A 24983-nucleotide genomic window follows, 5' to 3' on the forward strand; every position below is an offset into this window, starting at 1 on the left:
TCATGAAATTTTGACTTGTTTGTGTATGTTAATGTTTTGTGGAATGGACGAATAAATCAATCAATAAATTAATCAATCAAAGTAGGTACCGCTACAACAGGTGTGATGGTAGTGGTACGCCTAACATTGTGGTTTTGTTTTGACTTCAGCGATTAGTTAAGTTAATTAGATCATTTTAAACCGTATTTATATTAAAAAAAGAAAGAAGAAAAAATTACTATTACTATTATTATTTACTATTCTATTTCGGCCAGTTGTGAAGGCAGCATCGTGCGATGCTCTGGATGCACAATGATGTGGATGCTTAAAACGCTGGGTCCTGCGCATGCGCCCTGTCAGAAGAGAGAAATCGTGGCTCCGTTAGGTTAGCATCCAGAGCTAGCAGACTGGTAGGGGAACGAGGTGTGGAGGAGGAAGGCAGGAAGATATCGGCGACTTCAAATATCCCCAGCTAATCCTTGAGCTAACCATTATCCCCTCCATGCTGCCCGGGAAAGGAAGATAACGTTAATAACCCTGCACTGCCACCTCAATTAGCCACGGTGAGAGACAGATAAGGGGGGAACTGCGTTCTTCGTAGAAGAGTCTTCCTTTTCTGGCCAAAATCAGTTTTCCGTGCTGAGCAAACCTCTGCAGCCTCGGCTGAAAGCTACTTCTGAGGAGAATGAGGCTGCCGAGTAACAAACAATGTGCGGTGGAAGGAGATGGGAAGAAGATGGACCAAGCTCCTCCGTTCAGAAACCCTTTTGTGCACGTCTTGAAATTCACCCCTCTGGAGAAGGCAAAGGTAAAAATGATATTTCCAGCCTGATAATTGTACTCTTGTGCTGATTTGTTGACATGCTGCTTTAGTTGTTTGTGGAGCATTAAAGGCTGTAATGCAGCGCAGTGGACAGGCTGTCACCGTCGTTTAACTTGGTAGTTTTTTTGTTTTTTTTTCACCCCCCGATTGCATGTTGTCAGCTGAGCTAGTGTTAGCTAGCCAGCTAACATTAGCCACATACATGTTGCTCTCTCCTCTGCCTTCTTGGCTCCCTGCCTTCCTTTAATGGGGCTGTAAAAGGGCCGGGGGTCTTTGAAATGGATGCTTAGCTGCAGCCATAGTGGGTATTTCACTCACGAGCATACGAAGCGTGGGGAGAGAAAAAAAAAACCCATTCTTGCTCAGGAATCCGCTAACAAGCCACTAAATTGAAATACAGTTATTAGAGCATGGCCGCCTGTGCAGGATGGGCCTAGCTTGTTGCTCCGTAACTGTTGCCATAGATATTATGGCAGCTTTTATCAGGAAGGCATGGCTGATAGGAGGGCAGTCAGATGTGGCGTTTATGTGAAGCACTGTACCATTTTCAGCTTTCCTTGCATTTTACTTTTATTGCATTGTTGGCCATCACGGTGCATCTCACTCAGGCAGAGCAGCAGCACAACACGTGTGGATGTGGAGGGTGGAGAATATGGGATGGAAAACTGACAGTCTTGTTAATTTCCCTCCCCATATGCAACTTTGATAGATTTTTTGTTGTGGTTATGGTTAGGGTTAGGGGTTAGTTGTTAAAGTTTACATGCTTTTGTCAGTCTCGTTGACCAGTCCCCTGATTTTTTAATTTGTTCATTTATTTATGTTACTATTTACAATTTTGCAGCACAGAGCAGACATACAGCCTGGCAGCAGATAATCAGACTGATAAGGCACTTATAGTAGTTTACAAATATTGCAACATGTTGCATTATACACAGATGGAGGACACTTCTACTCATTGCATACGTACCATTGAGCATAGAAATATCTTGTGCTGTCAGAGTACGGCTGTGTGTATAAATTTGGATGCTTACGTGAGCCCTTTATGGCTCACCTCATATGACCTCTTAAAATAGTTCAGTTAGTTAAAAAAAAAAAGTATGTATTCACCATGAGTTAGCATTCATCATTACAGTCAGATATTGCATCCTGGTTCATACATTTGTACAGAAACGTAGAAATTCAGACGAGGTCTTGGAGCTGTTTTTTTTGTTTCGTGTCCACGGGTTTAAGAAGTGTGAATCTATGTCCCTGTTGAACACTGTAAATTACTTTTATCTTGCTCAAGTGTGTGGTATAGGCTAGTTGCACCAGGGGGGAAAAAGGAACCAAAAAAGTGTAATTAATAATACCAGCATGCATCCTAAAAACTGTTTGATATGAATACATTGTTGATTATCATCAGGATAAACAAATGAATTATGTGTAATAAATCTTGTTAAAACCAATTTGCTTTGTCTTTGTAAAGCTTCCAAATCTGAAATTGGCAGCAGCTTTCCAAAATTGCAGCTCAAATTATGTCCAGCAGTGATTACATTTTTACCTGTAGGCACAACACAGTAAAGCATTTTCATTTCTTGACACACTGGCAAAACTGGTTACCATAAAAATTGGAGCATAGCATGTAGGCCTACACACCATAGTATTAGTAAACAGTGTGGAACTGGGACACAGCTGTGAGATATTTTCAGTAACCGACTCCAGTCTAATGGGAGAGCTTTGGTTTTATGAATGGCGCTGCTCTGGCAGAGCAGGTATGAGAGAGCATCTTGTTACAAGTAAGAATAGTGACCGAGGGAGGTTCACACATGTTTACTTCCTCTTGGCTCTAAAGACAGAGATTGAAGGGAAAAGTTAGAATGTCAGATGGATCAAAGGCGAGGTAAAAGGGACATTGTCTATTTTCTCCTAAAAGTGTCGCATCAGTGAAGTATTCATCTTATTTATTTGGACCAATCGCACAATCTGCTGATGTGAAATTTTATTCTACCAGGAGATTATGTGCTGACAAAATTTTGAAGAGTGTTTGATTTTGACATCTGGGCCAAAATTGTGAAACATTACACACAACTCCCATGACGTTTAGGCCACATGTTCTTCACAACAACAAAGCTTTTTTTTCTGCATCCATTCCTTTTTGTAAATGCACGTCTTATCATTACAGTAAGGAAGTCAGAACAGCTATGCACTTGAAACCAGTTTCTTGTAAATGCTAAGTACTGAAGGGTCATAGAATGATGATGGGCAATCAGTTTTCTAGTTGTTTAGATGTTACTGGGAACAACTGTTTTCAGCATGTCGCACAGCTCTCACTTTCACATCCACAGCAACATGAAGAAGTCACAGGCTGAACTGAAACACAGAGGATTACAGCAAAAAGTAATAGTTCTGTCTGGGAGCTGACTAGTATAGAGTCACTGCATTTTAGGTTTTACAGTCCTTCCAGAAAAAGCTTTTTTATGATTGTTGCAGGTAAAAATCCTTGATTACACTGGGGGTTTTAAAAAATTGCGATGGAATATGCGGGGTATTTTGCAATTTTATGTGATGAAGTTGTGGGAATTTTCTAAAATTGCAGGAACCTGCAAAAACTGTGCAAGCTGAAAGAAGAAGCGATTTGATAAAAAAGAAAAAAGTGTTTCCCTGTTCTCACTTAATTATTTTTAATCATTGGGCTATTTTTTTATTCTCTCTCTCACACACACAGTTTCTTTTATCTAACGTTGCACATTGTGCAGTTACGTCACTTCATAACATCCCATTACAGCAGGGGGAAAATGGCTGCTCCTGTGTGAAATAATCATTCAAGATTTTTCAACTTTCTTAGAAGATATTTGTGACTTTTTTGCAACGGAAATGCAGGGATTATGTAAGCCCCCTGTATCTTGCACATTTTGCACAGAAATCCACGATTAATGCAGTTATGCAGTTAAAGTGTGGCGTCTTTGAAAAAAAACCCACCCCTGCATATTATGCGGACTTTGGCTCTTTATGTGTTGAATTATGCGATCACGTAATCGTGTTTTTCTGGAGAGACTGTTTAAAGAAAAGGATTGTTTCTCCAGTGTCTCAATTACCTTAACTCATCAATTTTTTTTATATTGTAGTGATTGGCCATAGGGGGATAAGAATTCCTCAGATTTGTATTTTGTTAAGTACATGATTGATTTCTAGCCACCTTATGCACATAAATCCCGCCATAGTCCCCCCAAGTCCCCATAGGAGGGGTAACAGATGGTAATAGGAACAGACAAGTTACGTGGATTAACCCAGGCCACCGAATATACTCGGTGTTGGAGCACAAGGCTACAGTATTGACGTTTGTTTAGGCAAAAGGCCTGAGTGCTAACAGACTGTAGGTCAATGAAAAACTTTCCTTTTTGTGATGAGCCAACAGTGCAAGAGCTTGTGCAGTAGACCATAACAATGTAAAGTCACCTGAGACGTTTCGCTTCTTTTAAAATCCATTACTTTTACTTCTTTTTTTGTGTCTCAGATGGCTGTCAAGAATGACGGGTGTGGTCAATAAGGTGACCGTATCTGACAAATAGCAAATCAAACTTTGCTCTATTCTTAATTCAGTGTCCTGACCCTTTAATCTGCATAGAGACACTGCTGAAGTTTTGCGCCTTAATGAGCTTATTTATTGAGCTACTGAATTGATTGGCAGATCCCTCATGTGAAAACATATTGCTTTGTTTTTTTTCATAAGTGATTTAAGAGTATCAGAAGGAAGCCACAAACCCCCCAAAACTGAAAAGATGTCAAAGGGCAAGCTACTCATGTTATAATTAATTTAATTCCCAGCTTAGCTTTGACAAGCCTAATTGGAATTCCTTTGTGATTTATTGGGGGAACACAACAAAGACTTAAATCTGTTTTGATCCCACCAAAGCAGAAATGAGTCAATAGCTTATTCCCATACTGTAAAGGCCAGTATTGACCTTAGAGTCGGGCATCTGATTACAACAGTAGTTTTACATATTCATCAGGCTTCTTCGAGGTGTAGTTTGCTCAATTTAATGTCCCATTTTTAAAAGGTTCAATAAAGTGTCAGTATGTGAAGAACTGCTGACGGTGCATTTGAAATAAAGCATGTGAAGTTTCTGCTATAAACGTGTCTTTACTGCTTTATTTTTGTAGTATTTTTCATCCTAGAAGCCTTTTTAACCTGTGAATGTATTTTTTATTTTGAATCGTCTGACTGAAAACATGAAGCAGCTCCTGCATACCAATGCAGATTTTTATTATATTTACTTTTTTATTCCTTTTCTGCCCCAAAATAAACATAATCCTGTGCACAGACACAGAAAAATATACCCACTGTCATTTTTAATTGGCTAAAATGGAAAATATCTTCTTTCGCCACATAAATCTGTTTGCAAAATCAATCAATTAAATATTAAATAGTGGTTATCAAGGTAGTGTACAATTAATTATTCAAGTTTCAAATTTGTCTACATGCCCCACTACTGCACAGAACAATCTTACACAGTTATTTTAATACATGCTTGTGTACTACACACACAGGGTCGACTCGAGAATGATGGTGATTAAAAGTACAGCCTGTGTTCAACCTTCTTGGGTCGTCCTCAGCAGGGCAGAAAAAATAGCACAGCAGTAACATCTGGTTCACCATTGATTCCAGTTGTTGCTTTTTCATGTTGTTCATAAATACCTGCAACTGGCTGTAGTGCTAACCTCTGCTGTTTAAGAGCAGCTTGTATTTGTAAGAAGAAGCCCTGTCTGTACATTATTTACAGCATATTTACAATATAGTATGATGGCAGTTACAATACAATTCCCAAGTTCCATTAGTCCACATGAATGATTATTTTGTTTTCCCATCCATTTTTTAGCGCTATCACATGAGTTTAATGATGCCTTTTAGTGCAGGGTCTGAATTCACTTTTAACTCCTGAATAACCTCTGTGCTTTTGTAGCATAGCCCAGGTTTTAATTCTAACTGACATTCATGCATTCTCATGCTTTAAGTCTGAATAAATGTTTTAACAAATGCATTATACAGACGCTCTCAAACATTCCTGTCGAGTCCCCTTTTTATTACAGGAAACTGCACTGTTTTCATCTTTTCTTGTGCAAAACAGTAAACCTGAAATTTGTGCTAAATGTGTGATATAAGAATAAAAAATTAATTATGGTTCAAAAGTCCGAGACTTGTTTCCCGTGGGAAAGTCTCACATTTTCTGACCTCACTGTATCTTAAGAACGCCTTGGGAAAGTAAACATATTGGAGAACTATGAAGAGAGAACAGAAGGTTTTGTGGTGTGTAATTGTGTTGCTGAACAACATGTAGTGTTTTTCTCTCTTATGTCTTAGTGGAGTGACTGACTACTCCTCAGCTTGCCACCAAAATGTATTCAGTAGTTTAACAAGCAAGCTTTTAGTTGACTTATTTGAATTCACTAGATAGTGCAGATTACCTTGATGTTCCCCAGTAGTGGTTGCTATCAAGACAAATATTGACAGAAGATAAGCACTGTTGTTATCAGGAAGTCAGTCATAAAAAGCTCTAAAGTCAACAAACACCACTGGACTCAAACAGCGAAGTGTCAGGCTTTCCAGAGCCCTCAAGAATGAAGCCCAAATGTCCTACTTAACATTTACATTAAAGTGGTTGTTTAGCTGTGAGATGTATCACACACATGAAAGTCATTTTATGACTTGAGTGGCGGTGCATTTGTTTTAAACTGTCTTTTAAATCGGACAGTTCCGTTGTGTCTATTGCATGAAAAGTCTTCACTGCTAACAGTCCCACGAATGACAACATTTATTGTTGAAGTATTGTTTTGGATCTGTTCCAGTAATCCTTTTCTATTTTTCCTCAATCTCTTTCAGATTGCGTTAATGACAGTCACACTATTCCCTATCCGTCTATTCATGGCTGCATTCATGATGCTGCTGGCCTGGCCTTTTGCCTTCCTGGCTTCAGTGGGACGCTCCGAGACCGCCGTCGAACCCCAGTGCCTCTGGAGGAGGTGGGTGCTCTGTTATGCATAATTATTCCTGTTTCATTTTTTTTTCTTTTCATTTTTTGGAGCTACTACAATTGAGGTGATATTCAAATGGTGATTTTAAGACATTTGTTGTGGAAAGAGTCATGCTTGAACTTGACTCCAGCAACAGAGGAATGCTATTTAAATGTAAATGTAAATGTACTTTATTTATACAGCCCTTTACAACAATCCTTTCGGAGTACCAAAGTGCTTTACATAGTGTAATAATAAAAAGACAGAAGCAGAAATAAAAACAATTTAAAAACAATAAAAACAGTGAGAGCAATAAAATACAGCAAAGTCAAATAAAAATAAAATAAGATAAAAGTGCCATCGTGCTACTGGGTATTAAAAGCCATCCTAAATAAGTAGGTTTTTAGCCTGGATTTAAAAAGGCCCGGGTCCGAGATGAGACGCATCTCGGTGGGGAGCTTGTTCCAGAGCCTGGGAGCAGCGACGGAAAAGGCTCGGTCACCCCAGTGTTTATATTTTGATCTGGGCACTTCCAGTACAAGTTGATTTGTCGACCTCAACGCTCTACCTGGATCTCGGATGGTTAAAAGCTCGGATAAATATAATGGGGCAAGGCCATGAAGAGCTTTAAAAACAAACATTATAAGTTTAAAATCAATTCTAAAAAGGACAGGAAGCCAGTGAAGGGAGTTAAGAACAGGGGTAAGGCTTACAGGGGTAAGGCAGAACAATCAGCAGTGCTGCTTTCAGAGAAAATCACATGGCTCAAAAATATTAGTTCACATACAAGTTAAAACAACACCGCTGTATCTCTGAACAGACTTGGAATAAAAAATGAAACTTAATGTTTCAGGTTAAAAACAATGAGAATATAACTTTGTTGGGTATCTCATCTCTGAGTCATCCTTGAGCTTTGGTAGTTGAGCTGTTCGACCCTCTGTTTTGAGCTCCACACTCCTTGATTGTGTAATAAGCTGTCCAAGTAACTCCCACAGCAGCCACAGGTCTCCTCTTCTTGAACAATTGTCTCAAACGAAACACTAAAAATACCACCTGAAAGGTTAATGAATAAGCAGGTGAATAATGCCATTTTTTCATAGGAGACTTGGGTATAGACAGTGCAAGCGGTTCAGATATGTGGGAACACAGAGAGATCTAGAGAAAAGAAACTGAGTTTCTTTTTTGTTTTGTTTTTGCTGAAACTATTAACCCATCACTGGATTGTGTTTATCATTGGATCTGTTGTGCTATAAGTGACTATTATTTTAGAGTCTTGTGTGTCTTGTGTCTGACACTGTCTACGGATGCCCCTCACACATGAATGATCTCTTTTCCAGACTGGTGGACATAATACTGAAGATCATCATGCGGGTCATGTGGTTTGCAGGAGGTTTCCATTGGATGACAGTGAAAGGACAAAGGGCACTTCCTGCAGAAGCACCCATCCTCACCCTGGCACCCCACTCTTCATACTTTGATGCCATCCCAGTCACCATGACAATGGCCTCAATTGTCATGAAGGCTGAAAGCAAGGATATACCTCTCTGGGGCAGTAAGTAACATTACCTCTGTGACTATGGCCTGTATTGTGAGGGTGATTACTGGCTAAAGAATAGCTGAATCTTCAATTCTGTTTGACTTCATCACTGGACTTCTGCATGGCCACAGGTATTACCCTTGTTTTTACAGCCACATGTAGACTTCACAGCACCTTTAGTATTCACCGGTATTTGCCTTGTGTTGTGATGTTCACTGAGGCAGGTAAAGACACTTTGTAAAGGGCAGGCCACAACACTTTATGTGATTTTGCTGCCGCATCAGTAAACAGAGGAGATTGCTCAATGTACTTCCCTCGTAATGTTTTACATGAATTGTAGCCAAGTACAGCTTGGCTAATAGGCCTACTAGTTAAGGTGAATAAAAAAACACTACACGTGCTTTGCTGTAGTGGAAGCAGAAGTTGTTCAACAGAGACAGTTTTTGATTCAGCAGCTGTGACTCTGCAAGTTGATTCTGTAAAATATTACCATTTATTTTAACATCAGTTCTGTAGTGCTGTGTCATTAAGCATCTCATGATGTGGGGGAAATGAAATCTGATGTTCACGTCTGGATAAATGATCACACTATAGGAAAGGAAAGGAAAATAACTTGGTCGTGACTCACAGTACCCTTCCAGTACTTAATGTAAAAGATGGTTATCTTATCAAATAACCTGTAACTGCCAATAATGAGCATACACCCAGGATTTTATTTAACATTATCGACAGGACTGTTTGCTGCCCCCAAGCCTCAATGTGTAATCTGAACCACAAATGTCTGGATAGAAAAATAAGTTTCATTATGTCACAAAAGTGGAGAGTCCAGCTTAATCCTGCATTTTGTTTGTAACGATAGTTTCCCTAATGAAATCATCCACCTGCTGTTATTGCTGCTGAACTGTTCCGATTTATATGATCAAGAATCACGAGAGCTTTTCAGTATTATATTTATTAAGCGATCACCACTGCTGGTGGTGGACATCACCAAGCAGCAGGACCTTGAGAAAACTATTGTCTGCCATCATCACCCAGGTGCATGCAGAAGTAGGTGTTGTACAAGTGCAGTGAGGACACACACAGTGGTGTGAATAGCAGATCCTACTAACTAGCTAACTGACCAATTTAAGTATTTATTGTAATGCCATTGACAGCAGGGCAACTCAGTACAAGGGTAATGTGTGTGTTATTTTAGGCGTCCTTTCTTCTCCTCCTGCTCTTCCTGCTAAGTCAGAGATTAGCCCCTTTTTTTTATTTCCAGGCTGAGTGAAGCTTGCCAATTTACTTACTTGAGTGTATTTTGAGATGGAAAACATTATGGACACATTTGCTCATTGATAAATGCGCTGCAGGCTGAGATGATGTTTTGAAAGAATTTAAGGAGCGTGCTTAACTAATCACTGTGCAATTACAACCATTATTTTGGTTGTGTGGCATGTCTGGTCGCTGTGAAGTCATCTTTTGATTTGTCTGTTCAAGTTTAGTTTGACCAGGCCTGTTGGCCCTTCAGTAGGAACCAGCCACCAATGCCTGGCCAAGCAAGTGGAATCCAGAATAAGCATTAAGACCTGATCAGCCACTGTGACGTGTGTAGTGTGTGTGTCAAGGTACTAGCTAGAGCCATAATCCTTTCCTGTTGGAAGACAGCTCACTGTTAGAATCAGCTTCTTCCTCTCATGGCCTCACCTTCATCTCTCTTCACCTTGTGCTTTCCTCTCTCTTATTAACTTGTACCTCTTACTTTCTGACTTTGACACAGGGCTTCAGGCCACATTGCTTTAGCTAAATTTTCTGTCTCAATAAAGATGGGGTGTAGAAGGATATGCTTCTGACAACTGCAAATCTTCAAGTGCTCTTCCTCTTTAATTTAAGATATTTGAATCCTAGTCTCTCTGTTCACAGTTCCTTTACATTTCAATTGACACACTAGAAGAGAGTGACCAAACCTTTGACTCGCACTGTAAATTGCAAAAGGACACTTTCCATTTCTTATCATATTTGCCCTGCAGATATGTGCAATATGCAGATATCATGCATGGGTTCCCTTTTAACAAGGCACTGACTTGGTGTTTATTGCATTTCTCTGTAGTAGCTGTCCAGTAATGTTTTACAAGTTGCAAGTTTCTTCAGAAATGGGGAAGTTGTTCAGTGGTCAAAAGACAACTACGTGTTATGTTTTGTATCAATAAAATGGCTAAATATGGGGACAAAGTTGAGGTTTTAAAACTTCCTGAATCTGATTAAAATTGTTCACACATCTGAATCAAAAACAAGCACAGGTCATATCTACTGATCTACTGATAGTTACAAGTTTGTTGCCCAGTTCCACATTGTAGCTTAGTTTAGCATATTTAACTGATATCATGTGGATTTGTTCTGTTGATTCTCAGCCACTTTTAGAGGCAGACACAATGTCATCTTCTTAAAAAGTGAGCATCATAAATTCAGCTAGCAGATCCAAATGCCACCATTGCTGCTGCTGTTTTGTTTTTACTTGAATTTCTCAGCTCACCTCACTGGTGACTTGACTCTTGTCAGTATTGTTTGGATTGTAGCAGGAACTACTTTATTCCTGGACGGTCTGTAGTCTGGAGTGTGAGAGGCAAACCAGACTTTGAATTTGTGACCAACATGTGAGACTCATCTGACTCATGGAACCAGCATTGAAAAAACCCATGACGATGTCTCAATGCAGATGAATACAGTCACCTACATGATGCCTTTTTTTCCATAAATGAGGACAAGTTAGCTACTTACTCTTGTGGTCTCTGTATGAAGATTGGCTGGGTTACAAGGCCCATAAACTCTGTGATATTACACTAATGATCAGTAAGCATTACTAGATACTGCTTTGCCCTTATCAATGGCACTGTCATTTAGATAACAAGGTTTTCATTCAGCAGCACTGTACTCTTTATATGTAGAGGAATCTTTCAGTACAACCACATTCTCCCACTTTTCACCACTGTGCCGCTCTGAGTGATTTTGAGTTAAGTGCTTTGTGAAAGGACACCATTAGAGTGATGGTTGATGTGAAGAGCAGCTTCTGAATTTTCTTAACCAGTACAGTGAAGTGTTTGTGCTACTGAAGTATCGGATTATTTAACGGTTATGGTCTTGATGTTTTTTTGCAAAATGTTTTTCTCTGGACTAATGTAGGCATGACACGTTTTACCAACTGAAGTGGTAGTGGTATCTGACTGGCTTCTCTCAAATTACTGTAGTTTATGGTTTATACCCACTTCTGGAAAAAGGAGGTTTTTATACGCACATCATGCTGTAGGCTATTGAGGTGCAGGGCAATAAAAAGTAACGTAGAAAAAGAGAGGGTTGCCCGCACACTCTTACAGGAGGTCACAGTGATTTATTCAGCACAAACGTTTTCGACCATGTGTGGTCTTCATCAGGTGCCAACAGAACAAAGGAACACTCACGCCCATATATAGGTTCACAGGTGTATGGGTGTGAGGTCCAATTAGATGAGGAGGGGCGAGCCTGAAGGCAAGGGGCACATCCTTAAGCTTACATTATTGAATAATACACTTTTTAAATATATGGTTTTAAATATACAGTTTTTAAATATAGAAAATCTTTTAAATATAGAAAACATCATACACTTATCATTAAACAAATGGGCCCAGAAAAACACAAATATAATCAGTGGGAACCCATTTGTAATCCAAAAGTTTTTTCATCCTATAGCAGTGAAACACGTTTGTGCTGAATAAATCACTGTGACCTCCTGTAAGAGTGTGCGGGCAACCCTCTCTTTTTATACCCACTTCTGACAGGAAATCTGATTTTGTCTCACTCAGCCAGACCACAACACACAGCACACAGATAATGACAAGAAGCTGTAGTTGCTTAGCTGTCAAAAGAAATATCAGAAAAATAAGTTTCTTGATCAATTTGTATTTTCTCTTTTCTGTGTTTGCCTTGTGCTTTTAGCTTTGATCAAGTACATCAGGCCAGTGTTTGTATCACGGTCAGACCAGGACTCCAGAAAGAAGACTGTGGAGGAAATCAAACGCAGAGCCCACTCTGCAGGAGAATGGCCTCAGGTAAGTGAATGGAAGCCTCACATGCACATCCAAAAACAGTTATATCTGCAGCTATCAAATGACCAAAACCACTCGAAACAGCACCTCAATTGTAACATAAACAGACATCAGAGGACAGATATTGTGCAACAAACATTTATGTTGGTGACAAAATGACATACATTCCCTGCCAACATATTTCCATTATGACTGCAAAATGTAAAATCCAAACTCAATGTTTTCATTGAATAGAAACTTCTGTTTTTGTTTTCTTTGTGGATATTTGTAAGACTCCATCGCAACAAAAAGTTTAACCACACTATCCATCCCTTCAGAAAACATTGTTGAACTTACTGTAACTTGCAGTATAGTATTATGCAACATGTTGCTCTAATTCTAATTCAGTGCGGTATAAACCATTTTGTTCTTTTACCTACAGATAATGATTTTTCCTGAGGGAACATGCACCAATAGATCCTGCTTGATCACCTTTAAACCAGGTAGCTCCCCTATTGTCATTCTCTGCCTTTTTCACCTTTCTTCTTTACTTCTTTTGAAGACATGCTGCTAGCCCTGTGTTGAGTTCTCATGTAAAATTTAAAAATGAAGTTCAACCTGACATGACCTGGTAAATGTAACTTTCCACAATACAAAGATGTCTAATATTTAAATAATATTAAAAAAAATATGTAATGGGGTTTTATGTTCATTTTAATTTTTGATGTGCTGTTATCAACCCAGTTTATTACTTATAAAAACTTCAAATTGAAATAAGTCTTTTCTGTTTTATTTACTTTTCCAGGGGCCTTCATCCCAGCTGTACCAGTGCAGCCTGTGGTGATTCGTTACCCTAATAAACTGGTAAGATTGTCAAAGGACACATACGTTATCCATCTTAATAGCACTCATGTTTGTAGAAAAAAATCCATTTACATTTTTAATTTTATGTTGTCAGTTAAATAATCTGTTTGATATAAGTTTAAGTCATCTCCTCTCTGGTTAACTGTGACAAATTTCAGATGTGAAACACAGGCTCCCCTAGAGATTAATTAGTGGCCTATTACCTGCTATCTGATCTGCATCAGTTGTCTTCTTCCTTTGATGTCGCTGATAGTAACCTCTGATCCTCACTCTTTTCTTTTACTCTCTGATATTTGTTGCTGTTAAATTGCCACAGATACAAAAAAAGCAGTAAGAGTGTTGAGCACCTTTACCAACTGTATCAACATTTGAGAGGTGCAAGTTAAACAAAGCATAGTCAAAACCTAATGCTGGCAGTGTTAGGAGTGCTGTGGGGCATTTTCATGGGCCATATGTGTCCCAGTATGTATATGACACAAACCCTGTAGCTCGCTTGGCGAGTTGGCGTGTCTCCAGAGTTAAACACAGTGGCAAGGTAAATATCTCACTGGTCACATGGTGGGAACAAAGATTTTACAGTTATATATAGTATCCATGAAGGAGAAAATGTTCAGAGGAAAGCAAAAGCGCTGTGCAGAGTCAGCATAGTGCCATGCAGCATTGTGAGATCCTTCCTCACTCAACACTTGGTGTTGTGGTCAGATTCCTTGAAGCTCTTAAGGCGGCAGCAACTAGGGATATTAATGATTAATGAGTGATTAAACAACATTTTGCAAAACTGACACTGCAGCATTTAAGAATCCCCGGAAAATAGTTTTTTTTGCCCTGAAGCTGAATTTCTGTTAAGTTTACATAATGTCAGTAACACTGACCACAGCCTGTGCAGCAGGGGGAGGTACAGTAAAAAAGAAAAAAAGTTTGAAATAATGAGGAAAATAAAAGTGAGAAGATGTGCTGAATGTATCGGGGTTTTTTTTTTATCAGTAATAACCTTTAATATTTCTGTGTAGGCAACAGAGTTAAGCTTTAAAATCAAATAATTAATCAATCACAATTACACTGCACTGGCTACATAAGGCTTGTTTACTGATAACCTGTGTGTTCTCACCTGCAACGCTCCACTGCTCCTGTCCACAGACGTCATGTGGGTCTTTTTTTAAAGGCTTGGTAAACCAGTAGAGAATTGTAGTTGAGAAGATGGAACATGCTGTAGTCACATGGGACTTGTAGCCAGGGCAGCAATTTTGAGTGGTTTTTATTTTACGGATTGTGCAAATCGTACCTTTTTATAATTCTACTTCTGTTATGCTTCATAAATTGCCCGTGGCATTAATCATATAAAGCTTATGTAAACCCTTCATTAAAAAAAGCACATGTGTGACTTGTTTAGCTATCAGCTGCTATAATTTGACCCAGACAGGATGTGTAGCATGACATGCATTGCATGCATTTACATGTTCGGCAATATGTGAGGTAAGCTGTAGAAATCACAAATGAAGTTGCAAAACTTCTGCCGTGACAGTAAAACTAACTCTAGAATTCCCCACTTCTTTCAGCAACCTGATTTGAACATAACACTTTCTTTTTGTTTCTCAAAGGAGGTTGAATCGAAAGCAACTGGACTTAGTTATTTGTCTAGGAAGACGTTTCACCTCTCATCCAAGAGGCTTCATCAATCGAAAGCAACTGGAAGACATTTCACCTCTCATCCCTCTCATCCAAGAGGCTTCATCAGCGATGAAGCCTCTTGGATGAGAGGTGAAACGTCTTCCTAGACAAATAACTAAGTCCAGTTGCTTTCGATTCAACCTCCTTTGAAATACTATGACCTGGGCAAATGAGAATATGCACCGGCTTACTTTCTTTTTGAGAACCTCACAATTATCAGTTGCTTCATATGCCCAACTTCATAATTAAACATTTTAGACAAAAATAGTATACATTTTTCCAGAGAAGAGTACGCAAAGCATTGTAATTTATTTTTATTTTTTCAATCTAATACAGTCTTGGCTTCATGTTGTTTTTACAGGACTCAATCACATGGACTTGGCAAGGACCTGGAGCGTAAGTACAATTTTGATGTTGTTCACATGGTTTTTATTAGATTCCACTGTTAAGACACAGTAGGAAAATGTTTTTGCTTTGGAAATGAACATTATGGTTTGAATCAGAATCCACAATAATATCTTAAAAGAGACTTGAAAGCAGAGTATTTATTTTTGCAGGAGCGAGACTGCTCTTGTTTCCCACCTCCATAGTGTTCATGTAGTACTACGTCAGGTGTTGATTCCACTTTCATTGCTATGGTGGCTGCCTGGCTGCTTTTGGCTGTTTTCCCAGCATAGCTAAGCCCAACTGTTCACCATTTGACAATGTGACTTTTTTAGTTGGCCCAGCTAAGGTCTGAACCTAAACATGTGAAATACCTGCAGGCATCTATCTTGATTAAAGCATCCATGTAAAACCACTGAATTTGAATTTCTACTATTGTATTAATATGTAGGTCCTCACTGCCTTTGGACATGGACCATAATTAGGCCGTTGTTGTCTTTTTGTGTCCTTTTTACTATCCAGGTTTAAAATCTTGTGGCTGACACTCTGCCAGTTGCACAATGAGTTTGTGATTGAGGTAAGAGTGAAATGATCTCTCTATATTACATACGTTAACATGACTATAATTCGTTTGCCCATGTTGATGATGATGATCTTTTACAATATTCTCTAGGTTTTTTCTCTTTATTCCTCATTATTTCATGTAGTGGTTATGTTGTAGTGATTTCCTTTTAACAGTCTTTCTCATTCTTGTGATTATGAATTAGTTTACTGTAAGTTTACTTTAATACAAGTCTTCTGCTCACCCATAGTTCCTGCCTATTTACACACCATCAGAGGAGGAAAAGCAGAACCCTGCCCTCTTTGCTATCAACGTGAGAAGAGTCATGGCTAAGTAAGTTTGAATATATTGTTGTATGTCATCATTCGTATTATGCAGGCAGTTTGTCTTTGAATGCATAAAAGAAGAGTTGGAAAAAAAAGTTGTGAACATGTGATCACCAGAGCTCTCTCAGATTAGGGTTAGGGTTGTGTCTAAACCATCATGGCTCCACATGGTCAACAGTTGTCTGAAAAAGTAAGAAACCAGATTGTGAGACTTCATGAAGATAGAGGAGGATACGACAGCATCAGCAGGCTACTGAACATAAGTTGAAACAGTTGCAGCAGTGGTTAGGACGCCAAAGAGGAATCATACTACCATTAAGAGAAGGCACAGTAGTCACCATCAAAAAAAATGATGCCATGCACAATTTGCTATTTATGCACCATTGGATTGGAAAAACAGACGGTTAAGTGCTTCTGATTTGGCACAGAGATTATCTGTGGAAACTGGTTTTTCAGTGACTGATCAGGCAGTGTGAAGAAATAGCATGAAGTCAACAGCTATGGATGGTGTCCAACTAGAAAAAACATTTGTGAAAAAACAAGTCGAGCCTTATGAATATTGGCAATATATTCTACATATTCTTTGATTGGTGTAAATAAGATAAGAAGGTTCTGGATCCAATGGATCCAACTTCTTTGGTGTTGATGTGGCTGGCACCAGCACAGTGACCCATGAAGGTTGGAGTGTGCTGATGTGGGTGAAAAAGTGAAGATATAGGGATATCCATAGATTAAATGAAGATATTGATTCCAAACACCCTGACTATGAAGAACAGTACAGCATCTGTATGTCAAAAAACTAAAAGATTTCATTAATTCTGCAGTGACTTTGATTGAAGAGGTTCATCTCTGTATGGCTCTAGTCTGAGGGGGTGAACAATAGTTATGGAGGCAGATGTTTGTTGTTTATTGTCCTTCGAATCACAAATTGTGTACTTTTCAAACAAATGGTTAATAAACTACGTACATAAGTAGGTTTATGTAGGTAGTTTTCACGTGAACTCCTTTATTCTCCTTTATTCAGTCCTCATGTTGGACAGGTTGTCCTTACTACCTGTGTGCCATAGACCCTGGGATGGAAAACCTCTGCAAGTGGACAAAAAAGACTGCACACAGTTCTCAATATCAAAGAAGTCATATTGGCTACTATATTGGCCTTATAAGCCTTAAGCAATGGTTGCATCGATCGGCAGACACTGATGTCCCTCTATTGTCTCCTCTGCGTTGTGCTCAGAGCCCTGGGCGTACCCATCACAGACTATTCATTTGAAGACTGCCAGCTGGCCATGGCAGAGGGCCAGCTGAGACTGCCAGTCGACACCTGTCTGCTGGAGTTTGCCAAGCTCGTCAGGAGACTGGGGTGAGTCACTCAAACCTTCCGACGCAATATACTCAATCAATGAGAACTAAGTGAAGTGCACAAGGGCGAGACGGGCACAACGCTCCACGAACGCCACAGGCACCCAGATTCAGTTTCTGGCAGATGTGTCTGTGGTGTGGATGGGTGTGTGGGTGGGAAGCAAGTTGGGGATCGTGTCCTTGTCCCCTGCGATTGTGATCAGAAAGAATGGGGAAGTAAATACACTTGATTAAATATAACAAACATTTCAAAATAAAGCAACTACAACAAAGTCGAACACCAGTCGATGCTCTACTGACTCTGTTGCTTTAAAACTCTTTCTCCTGTGGTCACGGTGTTAAATAAAAAGTTTTCTCCTCTCACTCTTCCAGGCTGAAACCACAGAACACGGAGAAGGTTCTGCAGGAGTATGGGAACAGAGCCAGGAAGCTGGAGGGGCAGAAGCTGGGCTTGGATGACTTTGCTCAGTTCCTGGATGTGCCAGTTTCAGACATGCTGCGAGACATGTTTGCTCTTTTTGACGAGGTAGAGGATGAGGAGATTTTTCGCTCATAATCGTGATTAGTCCCCGAACCCTCCTCATTTGGCAGCACTGAGGAACTATAATTTAAAAATACTATGTCTGACAAATTTTCAGCGTAGTAACAAACAGTTATGGTTTTATTTGCAGCTGCTTGTTTGTAGCAACAACAGTCACTCTTAGCTGTTCCATATCTCTTGTGCTCTGTCTTCATCTTTTGTAACCTATTGTTTTCTCTCGGCTTTTTCCAGCGTGACGATAACTGCATGGATATCAGAGAATATGTGATAGCCTTATCTGTCGTATGCAGACCTGCCAAAACTCTGGAGACGATGAAATTGGCCTTCAAGGTATGTTCTGTTTCAAGCTTTACGCTCGTCTAACCAACCATGCACGACAGACTTTATTTTCTGGGCTTGCCTAGGATCAGGGTGACATTTGCTATGTTAATGCCACATACTGTTGGTTGTCTTAGCTGTAGAGTAAGGGAATGACAAAGTGCATCCATTGGGGTTATCATTTCAGATGATACGGTGTTGTGTTGCTTCATGAAAATCAAGTCTGAGGCATTTCCTTCTTTCACTTGACTTAATCTGTTATTCCTTGAGTTGAGCCAGTTGCCTCTTCTCTTCTCCAGATGTTTGAGGCAGAAGAGGATGGTGCCATCACAGAGATGGAGTTGGCAGTTATACTGAAGACAGCTTTAGGAGTCACTCACCTCAGCGTGTCCCGTCTGTTTACTGCCATCGACTCTGAAGACACAGGGAAGATCACATTTGGTGAGAGAACTAATGAGATAAACCATCCCCTGGTCACCGATTGACCTAAATATTTCAAAGTGGTGTCTGTTTCAGACTTTGCTTTGTTATCAGTGTAGTTGTCGGCCTCCCCTTTTTCCCCACCCTCTTGTGAGTATATTGAACAACCAGGCCACTTAACCCTCAAGTGTATTATTTTGTTTAATATTTTCTGTGTCTCTGGTGCCCTCTTTTGGTCTTCCTACAGATAAGTTCAGAAGCTTTCTGGAGCAGCACCAGGACTTTGCTGAGGAGTATCTGCACACAGAAAACACAGGCCTGCACAGCGCTCCCTGCCACGCTCACCAAATAAAGTCCAAGCTGTCTTCCCGGAACCCGCACGGCACTGCCACCACTAAAACGGCCAACGGTATCTGCCCTGATTTTAGCCCCAACGACCACCACGGCACAATAGACGGACTTCTCAAGAAACACAATTAAAACGGTTTAAAATGTAACGACGGGGGAAAAGCAGTTCCTCTCCTGGTGAGAGGCTGTTGTGTAAAGGGGCGCAAAGGGTTGTTAGTTACTTGTTAGTTAGTATCTTGTTTGAACAGTAAGGGACTACATTTCAGTAACCACATCTACAAAAATGAAGAAGTTTACCCTTTTTTATTAGTATTGTATTCATGAAATTTTCTGAGGTTATTTTCAGCCTGGTAACACTTTATTTTGTTATGAATTCCTTTTGTTTTTTTGTTTTATTTTTTCATAGCAAGGATCGTCAAAATGCCAAACACTGGTTGTTTCAGATACAATGCTTGAATACTTGAAGGGCAAGCACTTATAAAAGAAAAATCCTGGGGCAAATGTTTTATTTTAATTTTTTTCCCTCCAACATAGTACTGACTGTGCATGTTTTTAACGAGAGGGAAGCCAGAAAAAGAAACAAACCCTGGACAGCGAAGTGAACTAATTTTTTGTGAAATCAGTGTTCAACTCTTCTTTATTTGTAACTTTTAACCATTTCTTTCTTTAATGGTAGCTGCCTTTTGAACTGAAAGTGCAGAATGCATGGGCTCATGTTATTTTGAGCAGTATTGGGGATTATTTATCTAAAGAAGGGAGGCCTGACGGTACCAGTGACAATTGTGTGACCAGTCAAAGCGTTAAGCTTGAGCAGCCACATTTGAGGTGACCTCAGGTCTCTGCGAGTAGTTGGTTTGAATTGCTATGAGTCTGTTATAAATAAATAAATGTATATAAATATATATATTTATATATATTTATTTATATGTACACACACAGTGATATATTTGATTTAGCTCAGGGTTCAGTGACAAAAATGAAAAATTTAACTTGTATGATGTCATCATTTTTGATGCTCACTGGGTTACATGTTTTATCTTACAACATCAGTTCTCCTCTTCCCAGTCCTTACTCATTCACATAAACTTCACTGATGTGTTTTTTTTTCTTTCAGGTTGGCCAATTCAAGTGTTTTTTGTTTTTTTTCTTGTTGTTAAAATTGCATAACGTGGACCAAAAATGTATCAAGTGATTTAATGTCACCCTTCATGTCACCTGACTGTTTTCCAGTCACTAGTGTAATCGCTCCAAGGGAAAAACTTTTACAATGCGTGGCCTATGAAAGCACATAACAGTTTGGTGGCTAAGTTTGGTTTTCCAAAGGCAAGGTCATGCTATTTTCCTTTCTGCGTTACACTGCTACACGGTTTTAATCATTCCTCCGCCTTTCCCGGCACATTATTCTCCAGTCTGTCTGAAATCCCCACTCGTCCAGTGTCTTATTGGCCTGTTAGTCAGCCGTGAATTTGTCCCCACTGCTATGCTTCAGATGTGAATGATGTTCTCCAACAGGCATGTTTCAACTGTGATCCAAGCACCTTTGCCATCCAATCATAAACAAAGTACAAAACATTTAACTTTTTTGCTGATGCTGGTCGTATTGGCATAAAACTATTTGTCACAAATGTGATATGGTGACTTCCCAAAAACTGGTATGCAACCCCTTGACGTAAAATGTATTTATAACCATAGGCCAGGTAGACCTATGCTTTCGATTTTTAATTAAAATGAAGGAATATTTAAGATTACAAATTTTATCTCAAATCAGACGAATAGTGGAGATCATTAATGTGTATTGGTATTTAAATTATTGTTGTTAGGACACAATTACCTTGACTCATTAGGTTGTATAATGACTGAGAGATTTTCTAAATTATCCATTACTCTTACTTCTTTATTGTAGAAAGTTTTGAAATTACAATTCTAGTCACACTCTTGATGTGTTTATGAATGTCAGTGTATCAACTTGATGCTCAATTCAATCATTTGCTAACAACTATTCAATTAAAAATAATAATAATCTTCTGTCTCTGGAAGCAGACAAAACAACATAAAACTGTAAACACACAGAGAATGAAAGCTGGGCAATGCTGCAGCTTCTCCATAGATGTACATACAGTACTTTATATCACGTAATTTTATAGGAATATGATTTGTCAAAGGGATTACTTTTCCAGCAGATAAAATGAAATGCATCAGAATCACTTGTAGCCAACAGTACTGGTATCTGTGCATTCATGGTTTGATTCTGTTGTATTTTTTGTTCATGGATTTTTTATGAGGATTTAAAACTTGCGGTTTTTCTTTTCTATTTTTTCTTCTTCTTACATCTGTAAGTTCTTCTTGTCAGTGAGCATCACATTTCCATCACACTCATGACCATGCATACTGTACATGTGTCCCTGTTAATGGCTTTCAGTGAAGCAATATTTCACATCTTTTAAGCCTTCTCAAGATGTATGCTTTTGAAGAGTTCTGATATGTATTTTGAATATTCCAAATGCAGGACATTTTGTGAATTTTTGATATACGTATATGAATGATTTTTATTTTCACTGCCATGACAAAGATCTGTGATCTTCTCTCCTCTGCAGATTGTATCGTTGGTGAAAATTGAGCCACTTTTTTTTTTTTTCCTTTGTATGATATCGCAATTGTTTTGTGCTGTATTCCTCATACACAGTGTAAGGTTTTATTGTTGTTCTTACTATTATCACTGAGTTGATTGCTTAGAAACAAAATGCAGATTTCATATGGAAACCGATAGCCTTGAATCTATAGAATTTTTATGCTAAAAAAAGAGAATGTATAGACAATCTTGTCACAATCAGAAGCTACTCAAAGCGCTGATCTCCAGTGGACATTTTCCTAAGAAGTCATGGTTTTCAAATGTACACTTTTTATCCTGTTGGAACCCTGTCTCCATTGACTTTTTTTTGTTTCCGTTATGTTTGAGACGTGCAGGTTGAACTAAGCAAAGTGTGAGTGTGTTAAGTGCGTTGGGCCCCGAGGTGCAGCTTCCACCACATGACGGGCCACATCGCACAAACACTCCAGACTGTACGTACATATAAACTAACATTTGATACGTTCAATCACAATCGTTTAGTATTGCCCACGTACTACTTTGTCCTTTTAAACTGTATGTATTTGTGCTTGCACTTTAGATTTTTTTCTTTATTTTTTTAAAGAAATATCACATTGCTGTAAGGCATGTTTTGTTTGTAGGTCACAGTATTGTAGCTCCTTTTTGTTAACATGATTTTATTTTATTTTTTCATTCATATATTTGCTACAGTAACGGGAGCACAGAGGAAATTAGGGATCACACATGAATGGAAGTTGTCCCTTTCCCCACATTTATTTCTAGACCTACTTTTCTGCTTTGTCTCAGGATTGTGGAAATTTTGTAGCTTGAAAATGACTTTGTAAACTTGTAGAGCTCGGCAGCATCGTACAGATTTAAATGACTAAAAGTTGTTTGCACCGTGGAATGGATAGGTATTAAATGTACTCCGAAGTGATGTGATTTTTACAACAGGTGGTTAAATATACAATTCACCCTGTCTGTATGTATGAGGGAAATCATGCTGTTTTTGTATATAAGTGGGGATTGTGAATTGTGAAAATGACACACTGACATGAATTGATATCTCAAAGCCCTGACCCAGAATGAAATGTACTGAGCCACAGTGACCCCTCATGCTGTTTGTTTCATACGTCATCAGCAAGTCAAATATGTACATTTATATATATATATATGAATATTCAATATTTACATCCAGAACAATTCCGCTTTGGGGTTGGAAGAAAGTACTGGGTCCCTCTCTTTTCACACTTGTTTTACTTCCCTTTATTTCAAATACCTCAGTAGAGGAGAATCTCATTTTCTACTTGCTATCAGTCTGAGAAAATGTAACCCTGCAAGAGATAAACTTGTATTTATGCTACTGCTGCCTGCTTACCACAGTTTGTCCAGCAGTGAGCCTAAGACGAAAGACTTGTGTACTCTCACAGAGCGATGATGTCTTTCTGATGGCTTCTGTGTGTGGACCAAGAAACTGAACTCTGCTTTACTTCCTGTTTCTTTTTTCTATACTCAACAGGTTTTATTTTATTAATGCATTTTGATGATGAAGAGTCATAACTGCAAGCTCCTTTGGATTTGTCTGTTCAGGACTGCTATGATATAACTTGTTCATGTGACTCTTGGATTGAATTAAAAAAAAGAAATGTTAACATAATGCTGTCAATGCCACTGTTGTGATTTAATTACGAGTGTGTGTTTGTGTGACATAGAGATGAATGATATTTTAATTGTGTTGCCGTTGCACTTTGTATCTTTTCTGTTGATGAATCCTCTGTATACACATTACAGTAAGTATGTCTACAATCACCAAAGTCCCTTTCTTCCACATGCAGTAGATCACTGTGGTAATGTCTCCCTCTTGAGGTAACACTCTGAACATGTAGTCATTTTAAGGTAGGCTCAGAGTGTTCTGCATCACATCAGGTGTATTGTATTTTGTTTTTGTAGAGCATGTGAAAGTTGCAGCAGAAATCCATGCGATCAATAGAAGTGGATGCAACCATCAATACAACTTAAATGAAATGTCTATGATATATGATGTGGGAGAAGCTCTCCTTTTACTATGCCCCACCTCTGCTTTCATTGATCGCATGTTGATGTCTATAGATGTTCTGTCCAGCCCAGATGTATGATTGGAATTTGTATGACAGTGATTGAAGCCTTTCCACTGATAATGTACTAGGCTATATTATATTTTCTCATTGAATACATGTTGATGTTCAACTGGCTCACTAAATGTCATGTTGAAAGACTTAAAATACTCTCTGCTCTCTTTCCCTGCAGGTTTGACTGACTGACAGATTTTCGGTTGCCAGTCCTCCACATCCACTCAGACTGAGCTATCCCAACAGCTATTGGATGGCTTGTCATTAAAAAAACAAACAAAAAAACATTCTCCAGGTGAATCTAAACAGCGTCCGTTACAATCCATGACATTTTGGATGCACATAAATGGTTCCCAGATGTCCTTGCAACTCTTCAGTGGGTTGCCATGGCATTTGATGCAAGCATCACATCCTCCTAGTAACCAATGACGCCTCTACATTTTCAAGTTTCAGCAGTACCATTCTGATCAGTCTCTGCACTAAACACTGACCTGTGCTAGTTAACAAACTTTAGCATGATAGCACACTGTTGAATATAGTAAACTATGCTAAACAGCATCTTTCAGTTAAAGTACTCACACAGTTGAAACCAGTCACTCTACTATTACTACTACTACTCATCAACAGTATGCAGAATTTAAAAAAAAAAAGTGCTTCTGGTGTTTTTCATTAGATATGCACTGTGTTTGTCTGTTGTGCTGAAGTGCATCCTTTCAAATTAAGTGTTTTCTTTTAGCCAAGAACTGTTTTCTCTTGCAGGTCTTATAATATATGACATCATTTATTACTGAATCAGTCCTCATCAATTGTCCTCCCTGCAGAGCTCAGCAGGTAAAAATGACAATCTGTGTTTTGGGGGCAGAGTTTTAATTGTCTGGAATCACTGGTTATGGTCATGACTCAATACACAAAGAATTTGTCCTCATTCCTCTTTTGTGTCTATATTTTCTTTCTCCTCCGTCTTCCTGCAGGAGTAAGCAGACAGATGAGGCCAGACAGGTGGAAGGAAAGGCTTGTGCTTTTACACCGTCTCCAAGAATCGTTTCTGCCTTTTAAAGATCCAGTTGTAACAGCTTGAACAGAGCAGGAGACATGAAATTTCCAGAACAAGGTGGGATATTGCTGTCAGACACT

General features: G+C 39.0%; 1 protein-coding gene across 1 annotated transcript; it reads left to right on the plus strand.

Annotated features, from left to right (window-relative positions):
- The first annotated feature begins 627 nt into the window (after nucleotides 1-627).
- LOC310999428 (lysophosphatidylcholine acyltransferase 1) lies at nucleotides 628-19575 on the plus strand. The gene is made up of 14 exons (XM_083989854.1): nucleotides 628-787; nucleotides 6660-6799; nucleotides 8128-8342; nucleotides 12276-12388; nucleotides 12807-12867; nucleotides 13170-13228; nucleotides 15258-15292; nucleotides 15803-15857; nucleotides 16093-16175; nucleotides 17403-17528; nucleotides 17900-18053; nucleotides 18300-18398; nucleotides 18686-18827; nucleotides 19054-19575. The coding sequence occupies exons 1-14, from the start codon at nucleotides 665-667 to the stop codon at nucleotides 19284-19286; spliced, it is 1638 nt and encodes a 545-aa protein (XP_083845980.1). The 5' UTR covers nucleotides 628-664; the 3' UTR covers nucleotides 19287-19575.
- The last annotated feature ends 5408 nt before the right edge of the window (nucleotides 19576-24983 follow it).

Source organism: Trachurus trachurus, assembly GCF_905171665.1.
Source record: "Trachurus trachurus genome assembly, chromosome: 16".
NCBI lineage: Eukaryota > Metazoa > Chordata > Actinopteri > Carangiformes > Carangidae > Trachurus > Trachurus trachurus.

Coding starts and splice junctions, on each gene's coding strand:
- LOC310999428 (XM_083989854.1), top strand. CDS start 665: ATGAGGCTGCCGAGTAACAAACAATGTGCGGTGGAAGGAGATGGGAAG. Junction 12,868..13,169: donor CTTGATCACCTTTAAACCAG/GTAGCTCCCCTA, acceptor TTACTTTTCCAG/GGGCCTTCATCCCAGCTGTA. Junction 15,293..15,802: donor ACTTGGCAAGGACCTGGAGC/GTAAGTACAATT, acceptor TTTACTATCCAG/GTTTAAAATCTTGTGGCTGA.